A 27,899-nucleotide genomic window follows, 5' to 3' on the forward strand; every position below is an offset into this window, starting at 1 on the left:
ATAAATTGATTTCAAAAGGTAGAGCAAAGAAAAACTCAGTCAGCATGAAATAACCTGGAAAATGAATGCGGGTCATTTCTGACCCATGTTGTGCATTAGAAGGGGTGTGCATAGTTTTGCCTCAAAGGGTTAAAACAGTTGAGAGTATGAGGATACTGTGGAACAGGTAAAACTGCACTCATCGCCCCGCCCCCTTTACCCTGATTGGCTCTCCAGTTGTTCACCTGTTTAATAAAATCTGCTGCTGCCTGAAATAATCGGGGAGCTGCCAGTGGCTGCTGGGTCCGGTTCGATTCGGTTCGGTTTAAACACAGAAGGAAGTCGAATAATCGGTGCGGGGAAGTGGCGCGAGCTCAGTGCGGGTTTCACACCTTTTACATTCATATTCTCTCTCTCTCTCTCTCGTCATGGCTCTGCTGATGGAGCACCAGTTCAGGCAGCTCCCTGCCGACAAACAGGTGGAGACTCGACCCTTCCTCGACGCAGTTTCCCACCTTCCGCCTTTCTTCGGTAAGTTTCTTTCACCGAGTCGGTCGGTTTTATTCCCGCGGTGGTTCAATCCCCAACTCACAGTGCGTGCACTCAGCAGGGTGTAGGAGGGAGTGACGAAGCCCTGGAGGAATGCAGTGTAATATGTTAAAGCACCACCCAGGATCACCTGGACCTGGTCATGAACTCCACCCTGCTGTACTCAGTGCGCCTGGGTCCGGATGGGGGAGGTTTGGGATTCGAACATATACTCTGCTTGGAAACCGAAACGGCCCAAACTTTACCCAGGAACAAGTTTCAACATTTAGGCTTAAGTCAAAAGTCAACATGCTTATTTTGTAATGCTGTTGTTGTTGTAGAATGTTTTGTATGAGATACTGAGCTCAGTAATTACTGCTAATCTTCCTCACATTCATCAGCCATAAATAATTAAAGATGAAAACCAGCTGAATGAAAACGGAAAGGTGGGATGAAGAAACACAACCAGGACTGTTTACTCCTGTCTTTATTATTATTATTATTATTATTATTATTATTATTATTATTATTATTATTATAGTGTTATTAGGGTGTTATTATCAAATCATGAACTCACTCAGGAAAAAAAAAAACACCTACAGTAAATATTTTTGCTCAGTTTTAGTCCCAGTCAGTGTCCTTTCACATAAAGTAATATAAATAAACCTGGTTCATCTCCGAACCATCGACTTTTAGATTTTATTTTTCTTCACTGTATCAGAATGCGGTATCTCGACCTCATCAGTGAATGCGCTTCATGTGTCTTATGCGTCCTTTATCTGTTTCAGTCCCAATATAGTGGTATAGTGGTTAGCATGGTCGCCTCACAGCAAGAAGGTTTTGTGTTCGAACCCAGGAGCCGGTGAGGGCCTTTCTGTGTGGAGTTTGCATGTTCTCCTCGTGTCTACCTGGGTTTCCTCCGGTTTCCCCTACAGTCCAAAGACATGCAGTTAGGTTGACGTGAGGTGGCCTTGGGCTGAGGTGCCCTTGAGCAAGGTACCGAACCCCTGACTGCTCCCCAGGTGCTCTGGTGTGGCTGCCCACTGCTCTGGGTGCGTGTGCATGTGTGTGTTCACTGCTTCAGATGGGTTTAATGCAGAGGATGAATTTCACTGTGCTTGAAGTGTGCATGTGACAAATAAAGGTTTCTTCTATTATTATTATTACTATACTATAGCGCTGCTCCTGTAAACCCTTGATCTGGTGATGTTTTCTGCAAGAAGACGTTTATTTAATATGAAAGTAAAGAGTCTTGGAGAGAAGCTGGTGAGGGAATGATAGATAACAGGAACTAACTCATTTCTCAGACTTTCCACAACATTACATGTAGCTACAAAAGGACAAAAATACACTGTGTTCTTAAATAAATAAATAAGAAATCATTAGCGTTCGTGGATTGTTACAGTATCAGAGGAATAAAACACTCGGGACATGCTGTTATAGGAAAATCATCAACTTCCTGTTTATTCCCTGCTTATTATATTCTTCTTCGGTATAATATGAATGATGTAATAATTATGAACTTTTGTAACACGAGTCAGGAATGTAAATTTACCGATTGTTGTATTTTCTCTTTTCTTCTGCTGGATAAACAACTTTGGTGATGGTTAAACCCCGACCCGGTGTAAACTCCTCTGATCCGATCCGACACACTGTTTAATGTTCTGTGAAATGAGTTGGTTAAAGTTTGAAAAGGAACTCGAAGCACTGAAAACTCTGTGTGTCCTGTCAGTGTGTAATATAATAATATTAAAGCCATGAGAAAATGTTCTGGTGGTATGGAGCGACAGTTCTGACCCGTGTCTACTGGAGCATCCGCACTATCGAGCTGCTTTGTCTCCAATTAATTTACTGACTTTTGTTCGTCCCTAAGCACCACCCTGCCCTCGTTATCTGAGTGTCCAGCTTGATTTGCAGCCTTGTGGGATTTTCCATTCCTGATTGTGACACTTGCTGAAAAGCAGTAGGTTCAAAACAGGCATTATTGGCTTTGTTTTCGGATCAGATTTCCCCGGATCGCTTGACAGTAAAGAGGCCCGTTTGCTTGGGTAACTTAATCATCAGGTCTCAATTTTAAGTTGCGAAAATTGATTGACGCGGCGTCGGATTGCTTTGGGCTCCGTCCAAGCAGGCTTTGTTTGCGGCGTTGTGCTATTCATGCATATGAAAAACGCTTTCAAATGGATTCACCACCTGAACCAGACATCCGGATTAGATGCCAGGCCTCATTGTGCCGGTGTTCTCGACCCAAAGACCGAGTCTGAAGCTCACAGAATGGCATGAAGAATACTGTTGGCTCTGGAGTAAAGTCTAATATGGACGAGAGACTTCATTTTGTGAACAACAAGACGTTCAGAACGGCACCTGATGTGACGGCGTGATCGGGTCAGAATCATTCCTGGAGCTGGACACGCCTTTTTGCAGTTATATTAAAAAAAAAAAGTGCATATCTTAAAGCTACTTGAAGACGTGTCTATGACATGATGTGTACACACTCACTGGCCACTTTAATAGGAACTCATTCTTGCTTCTCAGAGCCATGTTCTTGGCTCCAGGAGTGGAACCCAACGTGTTCTTCTTTCTCCTGTTGCATGCTGAGATGCTTTCCTGCTCACCACGGTTGTAAAGAGTGATTATATCCCATCTCATCTCATTATCTCTAGCCGCTTTATCCTGTTCTACAGGGTCGCAGGCGAGCTGGAGCCTATCCCAGCTGACTACGGGCGAAAGGCGGGGTACACCCTGGACAAGTCGCCAGGTCATCACAGGGCTGACACATAGACACAGACAACCATTCACACTCACATTCACACCTACGCTCAATTTAGAGTCACCAGTTAACCTAACCTGCATGTCTTTGGACTGTGGGGGAAACCGGAGCACCCGGAGGAAACCCAAGCAGACACAGGGAGAACATGCAAACTCCACACAGAAAGGCCCTCGCCGGCCACGGGGCTCGAACCCGGACCTTCTTGCTGTGAGGCAACAGCGCTAACCACTACACCACCATGCCGCCCCAGTTACTATATCCTTCCTAACAAAAAAAAAAATCTCGAACCACCTTGAATCTGTCCATTTGTTTGTTTTTTCCACCCGCAGAACTGTCTCTCACTCACTCGACACCCATACCACAGTGAAGTAAAGTCACGCTTCACTGTGAGATCACAATTTTTCCCGTTCTGATGTTTGAACCTTGTGAACGTTGCGAACTGAAGCTCTTGATTTGTGTCTGCGTGATTTGACGCATCAAGCGATCGTCTGCTTAGAGAGAACTGCAGAAAACAAAACAGCAGGTGGGTGAATGTAGGGGTGTTCCTAATAAAGTGAGTGTAGGTTTGCAAAATGACAGACTGAGATGCGTTGAGAAACTGAGTTCATTATTATTTCATTTGACATTGAAAATGTTTAAAATCCGTACAAACTGTTAACATTTTCCAGTTTTAAAGCTCTAAAGAGCTCCTTCCTGTTGGAGTTTGTAATCGTTAAAAATATCGATGATCCCTGGAGCACTGTCGGTTTTCTTGTAACATTAAAGCGTCAGATTTGTTGTACATTTAAAATGAGTTCTTCTCATCTCATCTCATCTCATTATCTGTAGCCGCTTTATCCTGTTCTATAGGGTCGCAGGCGAGCTGGAGCCTATCCCAGCTGACTACGGGTGAAAGGCGGGGTACACCCTGGACAAGTCGCCAGGTCATCACAGGGCTTTTAAAATGAGTTATTATGCTAATTAAGTGAAAAAGTAATCAAAATGACAAACTGATTGTTAGTTGTAGCTCAAGTCTGGCACTTGTTAAAGGCCAAAACTGAGTCAGGGACGCCTCATGCTGTGGGTACACCCCTGAGATACACACCTTCGTTTACACACCTGGGTCGCTGTAGCTGCTAATTAGCACCTGAGAGAAGAGTAAAGAGGACAGCGGCCCTCTGGGACCGCAACTCTCTGACAACCCGGGGTTAAAGCAACATAATTAGTGTGTAATACATGTAAGCACAATGAAAGGTGCGTGTTTGTGTGTGTGTGTGTTGGTGGGGGTGGTGCGGTGATTTTTATCAAGCATGAACAGTGCAGAACAAACGAGAGAAAGAACAACAAACCGCCCATTGTTTACTGAGTGGATGCAGTGAAAACGGTTGACTCATAACGAACACATTCACACTGAGGAAAGAGAAACCACAAAGGGAGAAGGTGTAGAACTCATGCGTAACAGGACACGACCCGAGCCCAGGCCGGACACAGTGTGTGTGCTGAAGGCTGTCAGCGGATGGCGAGTCTCACCCAGGCTCACTGTCCCTGCAGGACACGCTCCCTCAGATCCCCCACCGCGCTGCCAGACCAACCCCGCTGATCAGGTTTCAGAGCTCATCCCACTCCAACCGCATGGGGCTCGTTTCTAAATATCTGGTCACCTACGTACTTTTGAATATACGCTTGTTTCCTGCACACTTTACTACTAAAATGTTGCACATCTGTAGCTGCAGTAAGGTGGCTATTACAGTATTATTACATTCAGACAATCAGACAGTGATGATCAATTACACAAAATATTCTGATGCTATTTTGTTCCCATGAACAATTAAATATTCTGATAATAAACTCAAATAAACAAAGACACAGTGTTCATCGTTTCGCCTCTTTGTGACCTGATGTACAGAGCAATGTGAAAATCAGCTCCGCGATCCAATCAGCTCCTCTTCGTCCCTTTAAGAACAGCATCCAATCCAATCAGCTCCTCTCCTTCCCTTTAAGAACAGCGTCCAATCCAATCAGCTCCTCTTCTTCCCTTTAAGACGTACGACATCCAATCAGCTCCTCTCCTTCTCTTTAAGAACAGCGTCCAATCCAATCAGCTCCTCTCCTACCCTTTAAGAACAGCATCCAATCCAATCAGCTCCTCTCCTTCCCTTTAAGAACAGCATCCAATCCAATCAGCTCCTCTCCTTCCCTTTAAGAACAGCGTCCAATCCAATCAGCTCCTCTCTTTCCCTTTAAGACGTACGCAATCCCATCAGCTCCTCTCCTTCCCTTTAAGACATACGCAATCCTATCAGCTCCTCTCCTTCCCTTTAAGACATATGCAATCCAATCAGCTCCTCTTCACCCCTTTAAGAACAGCGTCCAATCCAATCAGCTCCTCTCCTTCCCCTTAAGAACAGCGTCCAATCCAATCAGCTCCTCTCCTTCCCTTTAAGATGTACGCAATCCAAATAGCTCCTCTCCTTCTCTTTAATAACAGCGTCCAATCCAATCAGCTCCTCTCCGTCCCCTTAAGAACAACATCCAATCCAATCAGCTCCTCTCCTTCCCTTTAAGACGTACGCAATCCAATCAGCTCCTCTCCTTCCCTTTAAGAACAGCATCCAATCCAATCAGCTCCTCTCCTTCCCTTTAAGAACAGCATCCAATCCAATCAGCTCCTCTCCTTCCCTTTAAGAACAACGTCCAATCCAATCAGCTCCTCTCTGTCCCCTTAAGAACAGCGTCCAATCCAATCAGCTCCTCTCCTTCCCTTTAAGACGTACGCAATCCAATCAGCTCCTCTCCTTCCCTTTAAGAACAGCGTCCAATCCAATCAGCTCCTCTCCTTCCCTTTAAGAACCGCATCCAATCCAATCAGCTCCTCTTCTTCCCTTTAAGAACAGCGTCCAATCCAATCAGCTCCTCTCCTTCCCTTTAAGAACAGCATCCAATCCAATCAGCTCCTCTCCTTCCCTTTAAGAACAGCGTCCAATCCAATCAGCTCCTCTCTTTCCCTTTAAGACGTACGCAATCCCATCAGCTCCTCTCCTTCCCTTTAAGACATACGCAATCCTATCAGCTCCTCTCCTTCCCTTTAAGACATATGCAATCCAATCAGCTCCTCTTCACCCCTTTAAGAACAGCGTCCAATCCAATCAGCTCCTCTCCTTCCCCTTAAGAACAGCGTCCAATCCAATCAGCTCCTCTCCTTCCCTTTAAGATGTACGCAATCCAAATAGCTCCTCTCCTTCTCTTTAAGAACAGCGTCCAATCCAATCAGCTCCTCTCCGTCCCCTTAAGAACAGCATCCAATCCAATCAGCTCCTCTCCTTCCCTTTAAGACGTACGCAATCCCATCAGCTCCTCTCCTTCCCTTTAAGACATACGCAATCCTATCAGCTCCTCTCCTTCCCTTTAAGACATATGCAATCCAATCAGCTCCTCTTCACCCCTTTAAGAACAGCGTCCAATCCAATCAGCTCCTCTCCTTCCCCTTAAGAACAGCGTCCAATCCAATCAGCTCCTCTCCTTCCCTTTAAGATGTACGCAATCCAAATAGCTCCTCTCCTTCTCTTTAAGAACAGCGTCCAATCCAATCAGCTCCTCTCCGTCCCCTTAAGAACAGCATCCAATCCAATCAGCTCCTCTCCTTCCCTTTAAGACGTACGCAATCCAATCAGCTCCTCTCCTTCCCTTTAAGAACAGCATCCAATCCAATCAGCTCCTCTCCTTCCCTTTAAGAACAGCATCCAATCCAATCAGCTCCTCTCCTTCCCTTTAAGAACAACGTCCAATCCAATCAGCTCCTCTCTGTCCCCTTAAGAACAGCGTCCAATCCAATCAGCTCCTCTCCTTCCCTTTAAGACGTATGCAATCCAATCAGCTCCTCTCCTTCCCTTTAAGAACAGCGTCCAATCCAATCAGCTCCTCTCCTTCCCTTTAAGAACCGCATCCAATCCAATCAGCTCCTCTTCTTCCCTTTAAGAACAGCGTCCAATCCAATCAGCTCCTCTCCGTCCCCTTAAGAACAGCGTCCAATCCAATCAGCTCCTCTCCTTCCCTTTAAGATGTACGCAATCCAATCAGCTCCTCTCGTTCCCTTTAAGAACAGCATCCAATCCAATCAGCTCCTCTCCTTCCCTTTAAGAACAACATCCAATCCAATCAGCTCCTCTCCTTCCCTTTAAGAACAGCGTCCAATCCAATCAGCTCCTCTCCTTCCCTTTAAGAACAGCATCCAATCCAATCAGCTCCTCTGCTTCTCTTTAAGAACAGCATCCAATCCAATCAGCTCCTCTCCGTCCCCTTAAGAACAGCGTCCAATCCAATCAGCTCCTCTCCTTCCCTTTAAGAACCGCATCCAATCCAATCAGCTCCTCTCCTTCCCTTTAAGACGTATGACATCCAATAAGCTCCTCTCCTTCCCTTTAAGAACAGCGTCCAATCCAATCAGCTCCTCTCCTTCCCTTTAAGACGTACGCAATCCCATCACCTCCTCTCCTTCCCTTTAAGATGTATGCAATCCAATCAGCTTCTCTCCACCCCTTTAAGAACAGCGTCCAATCCAATCAGCTCCTCTCCACCCCTTTAAGAACAGCGTCCAATCCAATCAGCTCCTCTCCTTCCCTTTAAGATGTACGCAATCCAATCAGCTTCTCTCCACCCCTTTAAGAACAGCGTCCAATCCAATCAGCTCCTCTCCTTCCCTTTAAGAACAACATCCAATCCAATCAGCTCCTCTCCTTCCCTTTAAGAACAGCGTCCAATCCAATCAGCTCCTCTCCTTCCCTTTAAGAACAGCATCCAATCCAATCAGCTCCTCTGCTTCTCTTTAAGAACAGCGTCCAATCCAATCAGCTCCTCTCCGTCCCCTTAAGAACAGCGTTCAATCCAATCAGCTCCTCTCCTTCCCTTTAAGAACCGCATCCAATCCAATCAGCTCCTCTCCTTCCCTTTAAGACGTATGACATCCAATCAGCTCCTCTCCTTCCCTTTAAGAACAGCGTCCAATCCAATCAGCTCCTCTCCTTCCCTTTAAGACGTACGCAATCCCATCACCTCCTCTCCTTCCCTTTAAGATGTATGCAATCCAATCAGCTTCTCTCCATCCCTTTAAGAACAGCGTCCAATCCAATCAGCTCCTCTCCACCCCTTTAAGAACAGCGTCCAATCCAATCAGCTCCTCTCCTTCCCTTTAAGATGTACGCAATCCAATCAGCTTCTCTCCACCCCTTTAAGAACAGCGTCCAATCCAATCAGCTCCTCTCCTTCCCTTTAAGAACAACATCCAATCCAATTAGCTCCTCTCCTTCCCTTTAAGAACAGCGTCCAATCCAATCAGCTCCTCTCCTTCCCTTTAAGACATACGCAATCCAATCAGCTTCTCTCCACCCCTTTAAGAACAGCGTCCAATCCAATCAGCTCCTCTCCTTCTCTTTAAGAACAGCGTCCAATCCAATCAGCTCCTCTCCATCCCCTTAAGAACAGCGTCCAATCCAATCAGCTCCTCTCCTTCCCTTTAAGAACGGTGTCCAATCCAATCAGCTCCTCTCCTTCCCTTTAAGAACAGCGTCCAATCCAATCAGCTCCTCTCCTTCCCTTTAAGAACAGCGTCCAATCCAATCAGCTCCTCTCCTTCCCTTTAAGACGTACGCAATCCAATCAGCTCCTCTCCTTCCCTTTAAGAAAAGCGTCCAATCCAATCAGCTCCTCTCCTTCCCTTTAAGAACAGCGTCCAATCCAATCAGCTCCTCTCCTTCCTTTAAGACGTACGCAATCCAATCAGCTCCTCTCCTTCCCTTTAAGAAAAGCGTCCAATCCAATCAGCTCCTCTCCTTCCCTTTAAGAACAGCATCCAATCCAATCAGCTCCTCTCCTTCCCTTTAAGAACAGCGTCCAATCCAATCAGCTCCTCTCCTTCCCTTTAAGACATACGCAATCCAATCAGCTCCTTTCCTTCTCTTTAAGAACAGCGTCCAATCCAATCAGCTCCTCTCCGTCCCCTTAAGAACAGTCTCCAGTCCAATCAGCTCCTCTCCTTCCCTTTAAGAACAGCGTCCAATCCAATCAGCTCCTCTGCTTCTCTTTAAGAACAGCGTCCAATCCAATCAGCTCCTCTACTTCCCTTTAAGAACAGCGTCCAATCCAATCAGCTCCTCTCCTTCCCTTTAAGACGTACGCAATCCCATCACCTCCTCTCCTTCCCTTTAAGATGTATGCAATCCAATCAGCTTCTCTCCACCCCTTTAAGAACAGCGTCCAATCCAATCAGCTCCTCTCCACCCCTTTAAGAACAGCATCCAATCCAATCAGCTCCTCTCCTTCCCTTTAAGAACAGCGTCCAATCCAATCAGCTCCTCTCCTTCCCTTTAAGAACAGCGTCCAATCCAATCAGCTCCTCTCCTTCCCTTTAAGAACAGCATCCAATCCAATCAGCTCCTCTGCTTCTCTTTAAGTACAGCGTCCAATCCAATCAGCTCCTCTCCGTCCCCTTAAGAACAGCGTTCAATCCAATCAGCTCCTCTCCTTCCCTTTAAGAACCGCATCCAATCCAATCAGCTCCTCTCCTTCCCTTTAAGACGTATGACATCCAATCAGCTCCTCTCCTTCCCTTTAAGAACAGCATCCAATCCAATCAGCTCCTCTCCTTCCCTTTAAGACGTACGCAATCCCATCACCTCCTCTCCTTCCCTTTGAGATGTATGCAATCCAATCAGCTTCTCTCCACCCCTTTAAGAACAGCGTCCAATCCAATCAGCTCCTCTCCACCCCTTTAAGAACATCGTCCAATCCAATCAGCTCCTCTCCTTCCCTTTAAGATGTACGCAATCCAATCAGCTTCTCTCCACCCCTTTAAGAACAGCGTCCAATCCAATCAGCTCCTCTCCTTCCCTTTAAGAACAACATCCAATCCAATCAGCTCCTCTCCTTCCCTTTAAGAACAGCGTCCAATCCAATCAGCTCCTCTCCTTCCCTTTAAGACATACGCAATCAAATCAGCTTCTCTCCACCCCTTTAAGAACAGCGTCCAATCCAATCAGCTCCTCTCCTTCTCTTTAAGAACAGCGTCCAATCCAATCAGCTCCTCTCCATCCCCTTAAGAACAGCATCCAATCCAATCAGCTCCTCTCCTTCCCTTTAAGAACGGTGTCCAATCCAATCAGCTCCTCTCCTTCCCTTTAAGAACAGCGTCCAATCCAATCAGCTCCTCTCCTTCCCTTTAAGAACAGCGTCCAATCCAATCAGCTCCTCTCCTTCCCTTTAAGACGTACGCAATCCAATCAGCTCCTCTCCTTCCCTTTAAGAACAGCGTCCAATCCAATCAGCTCCTCTCCTTCCCTTTAAGAACAGCGTCCAATCCAATCAGCTCCTCTCCTTCCCTTTAAGACTTACGCAATCCAATCAGCTCCTCTCCTTCCCTTTAAGAACAGCATCCAATCCAATCAGCTCCTCTCCTTCCCTTTAAGAACAGCGTCCAATCCAATCAGCTCCTCTCCTTCCCTTTAAGACATACGCAATCCAATCAGCTCCTTTCCTTCTCTTTAAGAACAGCGTCCAATCCAATCAGCTCCTCTCCGTCCCCTTAAGAACAGTCTCCAGTCCAATCAGCTCCTCTCCTTCCCTTTAAGAACAGTGTGCAATCCAATCAGCTCCTCTCCTTCCCTTTAAGAACAGCGTCCAATCCAATCAGTTCCTCTCCTTCCCTTTAAGAACAGCGTCCAATCCAATAAGATCCTCTCCGTCCCTTTTACAACAGCGTCCAATCCAATCAGCTCCTCTCCTTCCCTTTAAGAACAGCGTCCAATCCAATCAGCTCCTCTCCTTCCCTTTAAGAACAGCGTCCAATCCAATCAGCTCCTCTGCTTCTCTTTAAGAACAGCGTCCAATCCAATCAGCTCCTCTCCATCCCCTTAAGAACAGCGTCCAATCCAATCAGCTCCTCTCCTTCCCTTTAAGAACCGCATCCAATCCAATCAGCTCCTCTCCTTCACTTTAAGACGTATGACATCCAATCAGCTCCTCTCCTTCCCTTTAAGAACAGCATCCAATCCAATCAGCTCCTCTCCTTCCCTTTAAGACATACGCAATCCATTCAGCTCCTCTCCTTCCCTTTAAGATGTACGCAATCCAATCAGCTTCTCTCCACCCCTTTAAGAACAGCGTCCAATCCAATCAGCTCCTCTCCTTCTCTTTAAGAACAGCGTCCAATCCAATCAGCTCCTCTCCATCCCCTTAAGAACAGCATCCAATCCAATCAGCTCCTCTCCTTCCCTTTAAGAACGGTGTCCAATCCAATCAGCTCCTCTCCTTCCCTTTAAGAACAGCGTCCAATCCAATCAGCTCCTTTCCTTCCCTTTAAGAACAGCGTCCAATCCAATCAGCTCCTCTGCTTCCCTTTAAGACGTACGCAATCCAATCAGCTCCTCTCCTTCCCTTTAAGAACAGCGTCCAATCCAATCAGCTCCTCTCCTTCCCTTTAAGAACAGCGTCCAATCCAATCAGCTCCTCTCCTTCCCTTTAAGACGTACGCAATCCAATCAGCTCCTCTCCTTCCCTTTAAGAACAGCATCCAATCCAATCAGCTCCTCTCCTTCCCTTTAAGAACAGCGTCCAATCCAATCAGCTCCTCTCCTTCCCTTTAAGACATACGCAATCCAATCAGCTCCTTTCCTTCTCTTTAAGAACAGCGTCCAATCCAATCAGCTCCTCTCCGTCCCCTTAAGAACAGTCTCCAGTCCAATCAGCTCCTCTCCTTCCCTTTAAGAACAGTGTGCAATCCAATCAGCTCCTCTCCTTCCCTTTAAGAACAGCGTCCAATCCAATCAGTTCCTCTCCTTCCCTTTAAGAACAGCGTCCAATCCAATCAGATCCTCTCCGTCCCTTTAACAACAGCGTCCAATCCAATCAGCTCCTCTCCTTCCCTTTAAGAACAGCGTCCAATCCAATCAGCTCCTCTCCTTCCCTTTAAGAACAGCGTCCAATCCAATCAGCTCCTCTGCTTCTCTTTAAGAACAGCGTCCAATCCAATCAGCTCCTCTCCATCCCCTTAAGAACAGCGTCCAATCCAATCAGCTCCTCTCCTTCCCTTTAAGAACCGCATCCAATCCAATCAGCTCCTCTCCTTCACTTTAAGACGTATGACATCCAATCAGCTCCTCTCCTTCCCTTTAAGAACAGCATCCAATCCAATCAGCTCCTCTCCTTCCCTTTAAGACATACGCAATCCAATCAGCTCCTCTCCTTCCCTTTAAGATGTACGCAATCCAATCAGCTTCTCTCCACCCCTTTAAGAACAGCGTCCAATCCAATCAGCTCCTCTCCTTCTCTTTAAGAACAGCGTCCAATCCAATCAGCTCCTCTCCATCCCCTTAAGAACAGCATCCAATCCAATCAGCTCCTCTCCTTCCCTTTAAGAACGGTGTCCAATCCAATCAGCTCCTCTCCTTCCCTTTAAGAACAGCGTCCAATCCAATCAGCTCCTTTCCTTCCCTTTAAGAACAGCGTCCAATCCAATCAGCTCCTCTCCTTCCCTTTAAGACGTACGCAATCCAATCAGCTCCTCTCCTTCCCTTTAAGAACAGCGTCCAATCCAATCAGCTCCTATCCTTCCCTTTAAGAACAGCGTCCAATCCAATCAGCTCCTCTCCTTCCCTTTAAGACGTACGCAATCCAATCAGCTCCTCTCCTTCCCTTTAAGAACAGCATCCAATCCAATCAGCTCCTCTCCTTCCCTTTAAGAACAGCGTCCAATCCAATCAGCTCCTCTCCTTCCCTTTAAGACATACGCAATCCAATCAGCTCCTTTCCTTCTCTTTAAGAACAGCGTCCAATCCAATCAGCTCCTCTCCGTCCCCTTAAGAACAGTCTCCAGTCCAATCAGCTCCTCTCCTTCCCTTTAAGAACAGTGTGCAATCCAATCAGCTCCTCTCCTTCCCTTTAAGAACAGCGTCCAATCCAATCAGTTCCTCTCCTTCCCTTTAAGAACAGCGTCCAATCCAATCAGATCCTCTCCATCCCTTTCACAACAGCGTCCAATCCAATCAGCTCCTCTCCTTCCCTTTAAGAACAGCGTCCAATCCAATCAGCTCCTCTGCTTCTCTTTAAGAACAGCGTCCAATCCAATCAGCTCCTCTCCATCCCCTTAAGAACAGCGTCCAATCCAATCAGCTCCTCTCCTTCCCTTTAAGAACCGCATCCAATCCAATCAGCTCCTCTCCTTCACTTTAAGACGTATGACATCCAATCAGCTCCTCTCCTTCCCTTTAAGAACAGCATCCAATCCAATCAGCTCCTCTCCTTCCCTTTAAGACATACGCAATCCAATCAGCTCCTCTCCTTCCCTTTAAGATGTACGCAATCCAATCAGCTTCTCTCCACCCCTTTAAGAACAGCGTCCAATCCAATCAGCTCCTCTCCTTCTCTTTAAGAACAGCGTCCAATCCAATCAGCTCCTCTCCATCCCCTTAAGAACAGCATCCAATCCAATCAGCTCCTCTCCTTCCCTTTAAGAACGGTGTCCAATCCAATCAGCTCCTCTCCTTCCCTTTAAGAACAGCGTCCAATCCAATCAGCTCCTTTCCTTCCCTTTAAGAACAGCGTCCAATCCAATCAGCTCCTCTCCTTCCCTTTAAGATGTACGCAATCCAATCAGCTCCTCTCCTTCCCTTTAAGAACAGCGTCCAATCCAATCAGCTCCTATCCTTCCCTTTAAGAACAGCGTCCAATCCAATCAGCTCCTCTCCTTCCCTTTAAGACGTACGCAATCCAATCAGCTCCTCTCCTTCCCTTTAAGAACAGCATCCAATCCAATCAGCTCCTCTCCTTCCCTTTAAGAACAGCGTCCAATCCAATCAGCTCCTCTCCTTCCCTTTAAGACATACGCAATCCAATCAGCTCCTTTCCTTCTCTTTAAGAACAGCGTCCAATCCAATCAGCTCCTCTCCGTCCCCTTAAGAACAGTCTCCAGTCCAATCAGCTCCTCTCCTTCCCTTTAAGAACAGTGTGCAATCCAATCAGCTCCTCTCCTTCCCTTTAAGAACAGCGTCCAATCCAATCAGTTCCTCTCCTTCCCTTTAAGAACAGCGTCCAATCCAATCAGATCCTCTCCGTCCCTTTAACAACAGCGTCCAATCCAATCAGCTCCTCTCCTTCCCTTTAAGAACAGCGTCCAATCCAATCAGCTCCTCTCCTTCCCTTTAAGAACAGCGTCCAATCCAATCAGCTCCTCTGCTTCTCTTTAAGAACAGCGTCCAATCCAATCAGCTCCTCTCCATCCCCTTAAGAACAGCGTCCAATCCAATCAGCTCCTCTCCTTCCCTTTAAGAACCGCATCCAATCCAATCAGCTCCTCTCCTTCACTTTAAGACGTATGACATCCAATCAGCTCCTCTCCTTCCCTTTAAGAACAGCATCCAATCCAATCAGCTCCTCTCCTTCCCTTTAAGACATACGCAATCCAATCAGCTCCTCTCCTTCCCTTTAAGATGTACGCAATCCAATCAGCTTCTCTCCACCCCTTTAAGAACAGCGTCCAATCCAATCAGCTCCTCTCCTTCTCTTTAAGAACAGCGTCCAATCCAATCAGCTCCTCTCCATCCCCTTAAGAACAGCATCCAATCCAATCAGCTCCTCTCCTTCCCTTTAAGAACGGTGTCCAATCCAATCAGCTCCTCTCCTTCCCTTTAAGAACAGCGTCCAATCCAATCAGCTCCTTTCCTTCCCTTTAAGAACAGCGTCCAATCCAATCAGCTCCTCTCCTTCCCTTTAAGACGTACGCAATCCAATCAGCTCCTCTCCTTCCCTTTAAGAACAGCGTCCAATCCAATCAGCTCCTATCCTTCCCTTTAAGAACAGCGTCCAATCCAATCAGCTCCTCTCCTTCCCTTTAAGACGTACGCAATCCAATCAGCTCCTCTCCTTCCCTTTAAGAACAGCATCCAATCCAATCAGCTCCTCTCCTTCCCTTTAAGAACAGCGTCCAATCCAATCAGCTCCTCTCCTTCCCTTTAAGACATACGCAATCCAATCAGCTCCTTTCCTTCTCTTTAAGAACAGCGTCCAATCCAATCAGCTCCTCTCCGTCCCCTTAAGAACAGTCTCCAGTCCAATCAGCTCCTCTCCTTCCCTTTAAGAACAGTGTGCAATCCAATCAGCTCCTCTCCTTCCCTTTAAGAACAGCGTCCAATCCAATCAGTTCCTCTCCTTCCCTTTAAGAACAGCGTCCAATCCAATCAGATCCTCTCCATCCCTTTCACAACAGCGTCCAATCCAATCAGCTCCTCTCCTTCCCTTTAAGAACAGCGTCCAATCCAATCAGCTCCTCTGCTTCTCTTTAAGAACAGCGTCCAATCCAATCAGCTCCTCTCCATCCCCTTAAGAACAGCGTCCAATCCAATCAGCTCCTCTCCTTCCCTTTAAGAACCGCATCCAATCCAATCAGCTCCTCTCCTTCACTTTAAGACGTATGACATCCAATCAGCTCCTCTCCTTCCCTTTAAGAACAGCATCCAATCCAATCAGCTCCTCTCCTTCCCTTTAAGACATACGCAATCCAATCAGCTCCTCTCCTTCCCTTTAAGATGTACGCAATCCAATCAGCTTCTCTCCACCCCTTTAAGAACAGCGTCCAATCCAATCAGCTCCTCTCCTTCTCTTTAAGAACAGCGTCCAATCCAATCAGCTCCTCTCCATCCCCTTAAGAACAGCATCCAATCCAATCAGCTCCTCTCCTTCCCTTTAAGAACGGTGTCCAATCCAATCAGCTCCTCTCCTTCCCTTTAAGAACAGCGTCCAATCCAATCAGCTCCTTTCCTTCCCTTTAAGAACAGCGTCCAATCCAATCAGCTCCTCTCCTTCCCTTTAAGATGTACGCAATCCAATCAGCTCCTCTCCTTCCCTTTAAGAACAGCGTCCAATCCAATCAGCTCCTATCCTTCCCTTTAAGAACAGCGTCCAATCCAATCAGCTCCTCTCCTTCCCTTTAAGACGTACGCAATCCAATCAGCTCCTCTCCTTCCCTTTAAGAACAGCATCCAATCCAATCAGCTCCTCTCCTTCCCTTTAAGAACAGCGTCCAATCCAATCAGCTCCTCTCCTTCCCTTTAAGACATACGCAATCCAATCAGCTCCTTTCCTTCTCTTTAAGAACAGCGTCCAATCCAATCAGCTCCTCTCCGTCCCCTTAAGAACAGTCTCCAGTCCAATCAGCTCCTCTCCTTCCCTTTAAGAACAGTGTGCAATCCAATCAGCTCCTCTCCTTCCCTTTAAGAACAGCGTCCAATCCAATCAGTTCCTCTCCTTCCCTTTAAGAACAGCGTCCAATCCAATCAGATCCTCTCCGTCCCTTTAACAACAGCGTCCAATCCAATCAGCTCCTCTCCTTCCCTTTAAGAACAGCGTCCAATCCAATCAGCTCCTCTCCTTCCCTTTAAGAACAGCGTCCAATCCAATCAGCTCCTCTGCTTCTCTTTAAGAACAGCGTCCAATCCAATCAGCTCCTCTCCATCCCCTTAAGAACAGCGTCCAATCCAATCAGCTCCTCTCCGTCCCCTTAAGAACAGTCTCCAGTCCAATCAGCTCCTCTCCTTCCCTTTAAGAACAGTGTGCAATCCAATCAGCTCCTCTCCATCCCTTTAAGAACAGCGTCCAATCCAATCAGTTCCTCTCCTTCCCTTTAAGAACAGCGTCCAATCCAATCAGCTCCTCTCCTTCCCTTTAAGAACAGCGTCCAATCCAATCAGCTCCTATCCTTCCCTTTAAGAACAGCGTCCAATCCAATCAGCTCCTCTCCTTCCCTTTAAGACGTACGCAATCCAATCAGCTCCTCTCCTTCCCTTTAAGAACAGCATCCAATCCAATCAGCTCCTCTCCTTCCCTTTAAGAACAGCGTCCAATCCAATCAGCTCCTCTCCTTCCCTTTAAGACATACGCAATCCAATCAGCTCCTTTCCTTCTCTTTAAGAACAGCGTCCAATCCAATCAGCTCCTCTCCGTCCCCTTAAGAACAGTCTCCAGTCCAATCAGCTCCTCTCCTTCCCTTTAAGAACAGTGTGCAATCCAATCAGCTCCTCTCCTTCCCTTTAAGAACAGCGTCCAATCCAATCAGTTCCTCTCCTTCCCTTTAAGAACAGCGTCCAATCCAATCAGATCCTCTCCATCCCTTTAACAACAGCGTCCAATCCAATCAGCTCCTCTCCTTCCCTTTAAGAACAGCGTCCAATCCAATCAGCTCCTCTCCTTCCCTTTAAGAACAGCGTCCAATCCAATCAGCTCCTCTGCTTCTCTTTAAGAACAGCGTCCAATCCAATCAGCTCCTCTCCATCCCCTTAAGAACAGCGTCCAATCCAATCAGCTCCTCTCCTTCCCTTTAAGAACCGCATCCAATCCAATCAGCTCCTCTCCTTCACTTTAAGACGTATGACATCCAATCAGCTCCTCTCCTTCCCTTTAAGAACAGCATCCAATCCAATCAGCTCCTCTCCTTCCCTTTAAGACATACGCAATCCAATCAGCTCCTCTCCTTCCCTTTAAGATGTACGCAATCCAATCAGCTTCTCTCCACCCCTTTAAGAACAGCGTCCAATCCAATCAGCTCCTCTCCTTCTCTTTAAGAACAGCGTCCAATCCAATCAGCTCCTCTCCATCCCCTTAAGAACAGCATCCAATCCAATCAGCTCCTCTCCTTCCCTTTAAGAACGGTGTCCAATCCAATCAGCTCCTCTCCTTCCCTTTAAGAGCAGCGTCCAATCCAATCAGCTCCTTTCCTTCCCTTTAAGAACAGCGTCCAATCCAATCAGCTCCTCTCCTTCCCTTTAAGATGTACGCAATCCAATCAGCTCCTCTCCTTCCCTTTAAGAACAGCGTCCAATCCAATCAGCTCCTATCCTTCCCTTTAAGAACAGCGTCCAATCCAATCAGCTCCTCTCCTTCCCTTTAAGACGTACGCAATCCAATCAGCTCCTCTCCTTCCCTTTAAGAACAGCATCCAATCCAATCAGCTCCTCTCCTTCCCTTTAAGAACAGCGTCCAATCCAATCAGCTCCTCTCCTTCCCTTTAAGACATACGCAATCCAATCAGCTCCTTTCCTTCTCTTTAAGAACAGCGTCCAATCCAATCAGCTCCTCTCCGTCCCCTTAAGAACAGTCTCCAGTCCAATCAGCTCCTCTCCTTCCCTTTAAGAACAGTGTGCAATCCAATCAGCTCCTCTCCTTCCCTTTAAGAACATCGTCCAATCCAATCAGTTCCTCTCCTTCCCTTTAAGAACAGCGTCCAATCCAATCAGATCCTCTCCGTCCCTTTAACAACAGCGTCCAATCCAATCAGCTCCTCTCCTTCCCTTTAAGAACAGCGTCCAATCCAATCAGCTCCTCTCCTTCCCTTTAAGAACAGCGTCCAATCCAATCAGCTCCTCTGCTTCTCTTTAAGAACAGCGTCCAATCCAATCAGCTCCTCTCCATCCCCTTAAGAACAGCGTCCAATCCAATCAGCTCCTCTCCTTCCCTTTAAGAACCGCATCCAATCCAATCAGCTCCTCTCCTTCACTTTAAGACGTATGACATCCAATCAGCTCCTCTCCTTCCCTTTAAGAACAGCATCCAATCCAATCAGCTCCTCTCCTTCCCTTTAAGACGTACGCAATCCAATCAGCTCCTCTCCTTCCCTTTAAGATGTACGCAATCCAATCAGCTTCTCTCCACCCCTTTAAGAACAGCGTCCAATCCAATCAGCTCCTCTCCTTCCCTTTAAGACGTACGCAATCCAATCAGCTCCTCTCCTTCCCTTTAAGATGTACGCAATCCAATCAGCTTCTCTCCACCCCTTTAAGAACAGCGTCCAATCCAATCAGCTCCTCTCCATCCCCTTAATAACAGCGTCCAATCCAATCAGCTCCTCTCCGTCCCTTTAAGAACAATGTCCAATCCAATTAGCTCCTCTACTTCCCTTTAAGACGTACGCAATCCAATCAGCTTCTCTCCACCCCTTTAAGAACAGCGTCCAATCCAATCAGCTCCTCTCCATCCCCTTAATAACAGCGTCCAATCCAATCAGCTCCTCTCCTTCCCTTTAAGAACGGTGTCCAATCCAATCAGCACCTCTCCTTCCCTTTAAGAACGGCGTCCAATCCAATCAGCTCCTCTCCTTCCCTTTAAGAACAGCGTCCAATCCAATCAGCTCCTCTCCTTCCCTTTAAGAACGGTGTCCAATCCAATCAGCACCTCTCCTTCCCTTTAAGAACGGTGTCCAATCCAATCAGCTCCTCTCCTTCTCTTTAAGAACAGCGTCCAATCCAATCAGCTCCTCTCCTTCCCTTTAAGAACAGCGTCCAATCCAATCAGCTCCTCTCCTTCCCTTTAAGAACAGCATCCAATCCAATCAGCTCCTCTCCTTCCCTTTAAGACGTACGCAATCCAATCAGCTCCTCTCCTTCCCTTTAAGAACAGCATCCAATCCAATCCGCTCCTCTCCTTCCCTTTAAGAACAGCGTCCAATCCAATCAGCTCCTCTCCTTCCCTTTAAGACGTACACAATCCAATCAGCTCCTCTCCTTCTCTTTAAGAACAGCGTCCAATCCAATCAGCTCCTCTCCGTCCCCTTAAGAACAGCGTCCAATCCAATCAGCTCCTCTCCTTCCCTTTAAGAACAGCGTCCAATCCAATCAGCTCCTCTCCTTCCCTTTAAGAACAGCGTCCAATCCAATCAGCTCCTCTCCTTCCCTTTAAGAACAGCATCCAATCCAATCAGCTCCTCTCCGTCCCTTTAAGAACAGCGTCCAATCCAATCAGCTCCTCTCCTTCCCTTTAAGAACAGCATCCAATCCAATCAGCTCCTCTCCGTCCCTTTAAGAACAGCGTCCAATCCAATCAGCTCCTCTCCTTCCCTTTAAGAACAGCATCCAATCCAATCAGCACCTCTCCTTCCCTTTAAGACGTACACAGTCCAATCAGCTACCCTCTTTCCTTTCAAGAAGTGAGCATCCAGTCAATGCAGATCCTCTCCTTCTATTTAAGAAGTGAGTGTCCAATCAAACCACCAAAATCACCCTCAGAACCCAGAACTGAAAGCAGCAGGATAAAATGATCTCGTGTCCAAAGTAAATAGCCCCCAATAATGTTAACCAGAAAAATAAACCTTGTTTTTGCAGAAAATAGAGCACAGTGGATTAAACTTACTGAATTACAGTAAAAGAATGTCTGATCAAAATCATCCCTCACTCACAGGAAGGGCAGTTTTTTGCCCCCTTCAGTGAAGTTCCTTTCACTTCCTCTCGTGCGAACTTATTCACTGGTGGTGAATGTGAGCAGCACGTTCTGCCTGACAGAATCAGGTTACGACACGTCTTTTGCTTTTGTTCATGTGTACGTTAAGCTCATTAACCCCAGGTCCTGATTTGTGCCGCGATAACCGTCTCGTCTCCTTTGTGGGGGCACTGAAAAATTCATGCCTCGGCGTTGCTGCGTTCACAAATCTGTCATGCTCTCTGAAGGTGCTTAATTATTCAGAGACGTTCTTCAGCCCTTTATTTCATACGCTAAATGCTGAAGGTCAGTCCAAGTTCAGTACAAATCTCAAAGATCGGTCTCTGAGAGGTTCACTTGGCTGATCGTTGTTTATTTTAAAGCTGGGAGTTTGGTGGAATATAAAATGTACATGTTAAACGTTCCAGTAGTTTCAAAACACAACACTATGCTAATGATAGCAAGCTACAGATGATCTCGTCCTATCATGAAATACTGAATTTCATGACACAATATAATAACGAGGCTAGGATATATGAAGCATGGTGGTGGGAGCATCATATTGAGGGTCGCCTTTGGCCTCTTGGTTGCTGCTGTAATTTCCTCTTTACCTGCTCCCTGATATGGAGTGAACAGCTTGGGTTGTGTGTTCTTTATTTTCTTTAATAACGGATTTATTGTGACTCTGCAGGATGAACAAAATTTAGGATTTTTTTGTTTATACTTTTCCAGAACTTTCTTCAGGGCTTGTTTTGATGGTTTGCTATTCTTCATGATTAATGGAACTTTTGCGTTCATCAGTGCATGATGAGCAGTGAAATGCGGATATACACGTTAATCAGTTTAAGCAGCTCCGCCTGCGTGCTCTCACTTTACTTTGTCTCCTTTCAGATTGTCTCGGCTCCACTGTTTTTGCCCCCATTAAGGCCGACATCACTGGTAACATAACTGTGAGTACAGATCAGTTGGGAGACGACTAGCACAGGACGGCAGAATACAGATTATCAGAATCACTTGAGTTTAAAGGTCCAATTGTGGTGTTTTTTGTTCCCTCTAAGAAAATCAAGGCAGTGTACGACAGCAACCCGAGTCGATTCAGGACGCTGCAGCAGATCCTGGAGGCGGAGAAGGAGATGTACACGGCCGAGTGGCCCAGAGTCGGAGCTACACTCTCACTCATGTGGCTCAAAAGGTGAGTAGTATTATACAATAATATGTGTTTATTCTCTCCACATTCACTGGATATGAGCAATCGCACGCTCTGATTGGCTACTCTACTACTAGGATATCAGCTCATATACACTGACTAGAGAAAAACAAAATGGTGGAGCATGTTGCTGAAGCAACCGAGGACAAAATAAAAACTCGACTCGAAAACAAAACTCCAAAAATTACAAAACAAAAAGCAACAAAATATGGAATAAAAATATTTGATAGTAAGAACGTATCTTTTTTTTATTTTTCAAAAATTATTATTATTATCGCATTTTTCACAAATCGCTCCTGTCATTTCGCTGGTTTGTTTACATTCTAAGCAGAAATGATTTTGTCGGACGTTTTGTACAAAGTTTTTATTTATCGAATTTGCAAAAAAATAAGAATGCTCAGTTTCTCAAAATCCAGTGAACGTGGAGAGAATAAAACAGTTATTCCACTCAATCTCATCGTACGCGGATTATAGCGCTATCAGCTCATGAACGACTCAATTTTATGGAATAACTTAATTAGATGGGTTTAATAGGACACATATTCAAGATTTAAAGCTAGACGGCCTTTTGATTTTATAAAATAAGTGAAATTTAGTTCCGTCTGAAATGTGGTCATTGTGATCTGTTTATTTCTGTGGCTGGGAAGTGATTTAATTTGAGGGGATTAAAGCAAATAATGTGCATGAAATCACTCGCTTTGCGCAGTCAAGCAGACAGAGGAAGTCCGTGTGCGCATGCGCAGGTTTACCTTCTTCTTCTTTTGGGTTTTACGGCAGCTGGCATCCACAGTGTTGCATTACTGCCATCTACAGGTTTCCCTTTGAGCGTGCACTGACAGTTCCATCATTCTGTCGCTAAACGAACAGCTGATCACACCGAGGTGCTCGCTCAGCACCCATATTTATTAGTTTGGTCCTGCGTTTCCTTTCCTTCGTATATAACAACGTCTTTTCTTCTTCTCGCTTTCTTTCCGTTACTGTAGTCGCTCTTTCACGTTTCATTCGCACACTCGTGTCCTCCATTTTTCTCTCCTGTTTCAAATTTGTATCCCACAATGCCTTGCGTGAACGGGGAAAGCCCACCACGTGATGTGATGCATGATGGAGTATCTTGTATTGGGTCATGGTGAAGCAGGAAAAAATAGCAGAGAATTTAGGGCCATGTGGAGATAAATTCATTAATTGTTCTATTTTAAAAAAACTAATAAAATTGGAAGTCTGTGATTCAAATTCAGTAGCTGTCGGTCACTAAACAAAAATAATTGGGTGTCGGGGAAAATTCTTTTTATGACCTACACTTGAAAAATCTGAAAGGCAGTACAGCTTTAAGTCCTGTAAGGTGTGAGGTGGAGCCTCTGTGGATCGGACTTGTTTGTCCAGAACATCCTACAGCTTCTCAAACAGACTGAGATCCGGGGAATCTGGAGTGAATCAAACCAGTCCTGAAGAGTTTCTGTAGTGTGTCCGGGAGAATTATCCTGCTGAAGGAGGCCATTGCCCTGAAGGGGTGTATGTACCTGCTGTAGGTGTGTTTGTCAGTGGACAGGCGTCGGTATGGCGACTCTGACCAGTCTGTAGCAACGCAGCTCCATACACAGTTAACTGCACTGTGTGTCCTGACTTGGGCACCAACCTCTGCATCCTGGAAACACCTCACAAGTTCTGGAGATGTTCTGATCCAGTCATCGAGCCAACACAGTTTGGTCCATACAACATTTCCTGCTAGCTGGTTCTGTTTAAACCACTGTTTACGCTCTCCATGTAAATCACCGTCACACAAACTTCAGGAAAGTAAAACACACACACACACACTCATTCCCACAACTTTTTATTGACTCGTGTGAGATCTTACTCCTCTGGATTGAGGTTTATGGCTGTGGGCTGTGATCTGTAGAGTTCACTAAAGGTACAACCCCAGATCAGAGAACATCGGGACGGTGTGGAAAATTCAAATTAAAAAAGAAAGAACGCAGTGATTTCTAAATGTAATTTGATTGCAGACAGAATGACCCCGAGATATTTCCTGTTTTGTTGGCCAACTTCATTTCACTTGTTAATCCACAGCCATTCCTGAGTTTCAGACCTGCAACACATTCCAAAAAAAGTACGGACGGGGAAATTTTGGGCTGGAAATGAGGTATTACTATTAACTAATGGTGTGATTTAAAACAGGCGACTGTAATCATGACTTGGTACAAAATCAGTCTCCAGGAAAGGCCTCCGCTGTGTCCGAAATCACTCACTACTCAGTCTGGAGGTTCGCCATTTTGTAGTGTTGTCCAAATGTATAGTGAGAATTATTACACCCTGTACAGTGGACTCGGAGTATCCCACAATGCACCGTAAAAAGTAGTGTACCACCGATGGGCACTAACCAAGCAGTATATCCCATCATGCATTACAGTCGCACTGACAGGGAAAAAAAGTGTGTTGGTGAACGGACAGAGGAAGAAACACATTATAAACAGACATTCAAGTAAAATAAAAAACAGTAAGAGAATAGAAAAAAGCTAAAATAGAATAAAAGATAAAATACAAGAATAAAAGTTACAGTGCAGAGCAAGGAATTAATCAAAAGCCTCAAATCTGATTTAATAAAAGGCAGCGGCAATGGTGAATTCACATCAAGTTTAATCATATTCTGCAAGCAGCTCTGCGTCCGTCTCCACACCCGTTCTTATCTTCCTCCTGAGTTTACACCACAAACCACACATCAGAATAAACTGCAGTCCCGACCTTTTCAAATGGCAGAAAGTATGGGTCATGGTGAAGCAGGAAAAAATAGCGGAGAATTTCAGGCCATGTGGAGATAAATTCATTAATTGTTCTATTAAAAAATGAATAAAATCGGAAGTCTGTGATTTGAATTCAGTAGCTTTCAGTCACTAAACAAAAATAGTCAGGTGTCGGGAAAATTCTTTTCATGACCTGCGCTTGAAAAATCTGAAAGGCTGTACAGCTTTAAGTGACATTATTTAAGATAATTATATAATACTAATACATTATATACGATGATGTATTAGTATTAGAATAAGTTCTCATGGATGTGTGTGTGTGTGTGTGTGTGTGTGTGTGTTCTTTGTGGTTTCAGGGCGCTGCGCTTCGTTCAGGTCTTCCTGCAGAGTTTAGTGGATGGTGAGAAGGATGAGAACAACCCCAACCTGATCAGAGTGAACGTCACTAAAGCCTATGAGATCTCGCTGAGAAAATACCACAGCTGGCTCGTGCAAAAACTTTTCAAAGTAAGAGCATGTTGCACGCTCACTCTTATCGCCATGGTGACCTACAGTATAGTGTCCACACTGTTCGTACTGATTGTGTTTTATTGTTCAGTGTGCTAGTTTATGGTGTAGTATGATGTTGCCTGCATGTGTTATACTCTTCAAACTGCACATCTCTCAGGGCAGTGTTTGGATTTTTTTTCATGCCCTCTGTAGTGCAGCTGTTCTGAAGCATGAGATTTGGTTACAGGCAGAGGATCGAGATCAGGTTTAAACGGTTCAGTAGTGTTCCTGTAACGGCAGAGAATAAAACACAGGAACAATAGTTTAAAGGATCACCAGATAACACTGCTGTGTGGTTTGATGGGATTTTTTTAAAGGGGTGTGAAGGCTAAAAACTGTCCGACCTGTTTGGGTAAAATGGACAAACCTGTTCGGATCATTTCCTGTGTCTTTCTCTAGGCGGCGCTGTACGCTGCTCCGTATAAGTCGGACTTCCTGAAGGCGCTGTCTAAAGGGCGTGATGTGAAAGAGGAGGACTGCCTGGAAAAAGTGCGTCAGTTTCTCGTCAACTACACCGCCACCATCGACGTCATCTACGAGATGTACACCAAGATGAACGCTGAACTCGACTACAAAGCCTGAGCTGTGGCCCCGCCTTCTGATTGGACTGATCTGCGTTCTGACCGGACCACGTCTCTCTCAGGGTTCCTCTGAGCCTCTCGTTTGTTGTTTGTTTTTCTGTTCTGTTCTGGAAACGTGGTCCGTCCCGCAGGAGAGCGCCGACTCTTATTCAGGACACTGCTGTGTGAAAACGCTGTCAGTTTGATGTGTTCAGTGTCTTGCAGGGCGAGTGGACATGAGGTACAATCTCCTTAGAACATTATTTATAACATTATGAGAAATAAAGTAACATTTATAATAAAGTGCAGGTCATTTACGGTTACGCTACTTCAAATATTTAACAGTTATTCTACAAAATCGAGTCGTACATGAGCTGATAGGCGACGAGGCGCGTAGCACCGAGTCGTCTATAATCCATGTACGACAAGATTGAGTGGAATAACTGTTTTATTCTATCCACATTCACTGGATTTTGAGAAACAGAGCATTTTTATTGTTATTTTTTGCAAATTCTATAAATAGAAAACTTTATACAAAATGTCCGACAAAATCATTTTCGCTTAGAATGTAAACAAACCGGCGAAATGACAAGAGCAGTTTGTGAAAAATGCGATAATAATAATAATTCTTGAAAAATAAAAAATACGTTCTTACCATCAAATACTTTCATTCCATATTTTCTTGCTTTTTTTTTGTATTTTTGGGGGTTTTGTTTTCAAGTAGAGTTTTTTTCCGTCCTCGCGCCGCCATTTTTTCTTTATCTTCTTTTCTTTAGGGTATTTTTGGTGATTTGGCAAATGAACTTAAAGGTGCATTACCGCCACCTGCTGGGCTGGAGTGTGGAACAGGCGATATTGGGGGGAAAAAAAACTATATTCTTTCATTTATCTATTTCTGTTTCTTTTAAGTACTTGATAACAATAGTGATATATCTGATTTGATGCGCTCCGCCATTTAGTTTTTCTCTACTCACGGTATATGAGCGGATATCCTAGTAGTAGAGTAGCCAATCAGAGCGCGTGATTGCTCATATCCAGTGAATGTGGATAGACTCATACAGGATGGTGGAGGATCAGTGCACTGTGCAGAGTAACAGACGGACTGCGGTCAGTAACTCGACCCTGAAGTGTGTGTGTGGGCTGTTTTTTTTTTTTAATCGCACTCCTGAAGGAATTCTGAATAATCACCCCTACTCTTACAGTTATTATTTTTAGTTACACCTGCCTTTTGCATTTTTTATTTAAATTAAACTTAGCTGGCTCTATTTATGAAAATATGAAAAAAATACATAACTTTACACCGTTGTGTCCCGAGCCAGGAGTTACTGAAAATTAAAGAATCGTTATGTAACTGAGCGAGCTTCATATCTGACCTCCTGCTCGTGATCACATGACCCTACGTTCACATTAGTAAGGGATGAACGTGCAGGATCTTTATCCATGTACAGTACCTGCGTTAAAAACAGTCACGATTTCAGCCACAGATGCAGCACGACGCTGTGAAACACCCCAGACTGACTCCAGAGACTCCCTGGGTAAATCCCGCGGCTCGATATTCCTTCAGTCCCTCACTCACAGCTGCAGTTCGTCCCCGTGCGCTGTCTGACGCACAGAAATGGAAGAAAAGCTGAGAACCATGGTTCCATCTGACCCTGTTACAGATAAATAAAAGCCTGAAGGAAGGAGCACAGACTGCTGGTGGTTCCGGTGAGGGGGACCGAGGTCATGTGGCTGATTTTGTACAGCGTTTAAAGAAAAATGATGAAAATGCTGACACACGGCAGAATTTTGGTGAACTTGGGCGCGATGTGACATTTTTCTGATTCTGGAGTTTGTGTAATGTGATTTCATTTCAGTTTCTAAGTCATGTGTTATTAAGTGTTAAGAGGATTTTAAAACTATTTGGTGTGTGTGTGTGTGAGTGTGAGAGAGAGAGAGAGAGAGAGATGATGTTTATATGAGTGAGTTAATGATGCATAATAAACTGCCCTTGTGTTTGTAACTCATTCTCTTTGTTCACTGGGTGATGTTTCTTTAAAGTATGAATGAGATCTGAACACCACAGCGCCCCCTGTCTACACACCCTGGACTGACGAGTGTTGTGTACTCACTCACTAATAGCGGCTGTCAAATTTGCTGTGGAATTGTGCAAATGATGATCCAAGCACCAAATTTTGCACAATAATTCCCACTGGTATACTTCACAAATCAGCCCATTTGAAAATCCAAGATGGCCGTCACATCGACCGGGCAATAATATTATCTCATCTCATCTCATTATCTCTAGCCGCTTTATCCTGTTCTACAGGGTCGCAGGCAAGCTGGATCCTATCCCAGCTGACTACGGGCGAAAGGCGGGGTACACC

General features: G+C 45.4%; 1 protein-coding gene across 1 annotated transcript; it reads left to right on the forward strand.

Moving 5' to 3' along the window:
- The first annotated feature begins 215 nt into the window (after window positions 1-215).
- On the forward strand, window positions 216-27,535 carry gltpa (glycolipid transfer protein a). The gene is made up of 5 exons (XM_060907859.1): window positions 216-510; window positions 21,374-21,432; window positions 21,541-21,674; window positions 24,781-24,931; window positions 25,373-27,535. The coding sequence occupies exons 1-5, from the start codon at window positions 408-410 to the stop codon at window positions 25,553-25,555; spliced, it is 630 nt and encodes a 209-aa protein (XP_060763842.1). The 5' UTR covers window positions 216-407; the 3' UTR covers window positions 25,556-27,535.
- Window positions 27,536-27,899: the final 364 nt, after the last annotated feature.

Source organism: Neoarius graeffei, chromosome 24 (genome assembly GCF_027579695.1).
Source record: "Neoarius graeffei isolate fNeoGra1 chromosome 24, fNeoGra1.pri, whole genome shotgun sequence".
In the NCBI taxonomy this organism is placed as follows: Eukaryota; Metazoa; Chordata; class Actinopteri; order Siluriformes; family Ariidae; genus Neoarius; species Neoarius graeffei.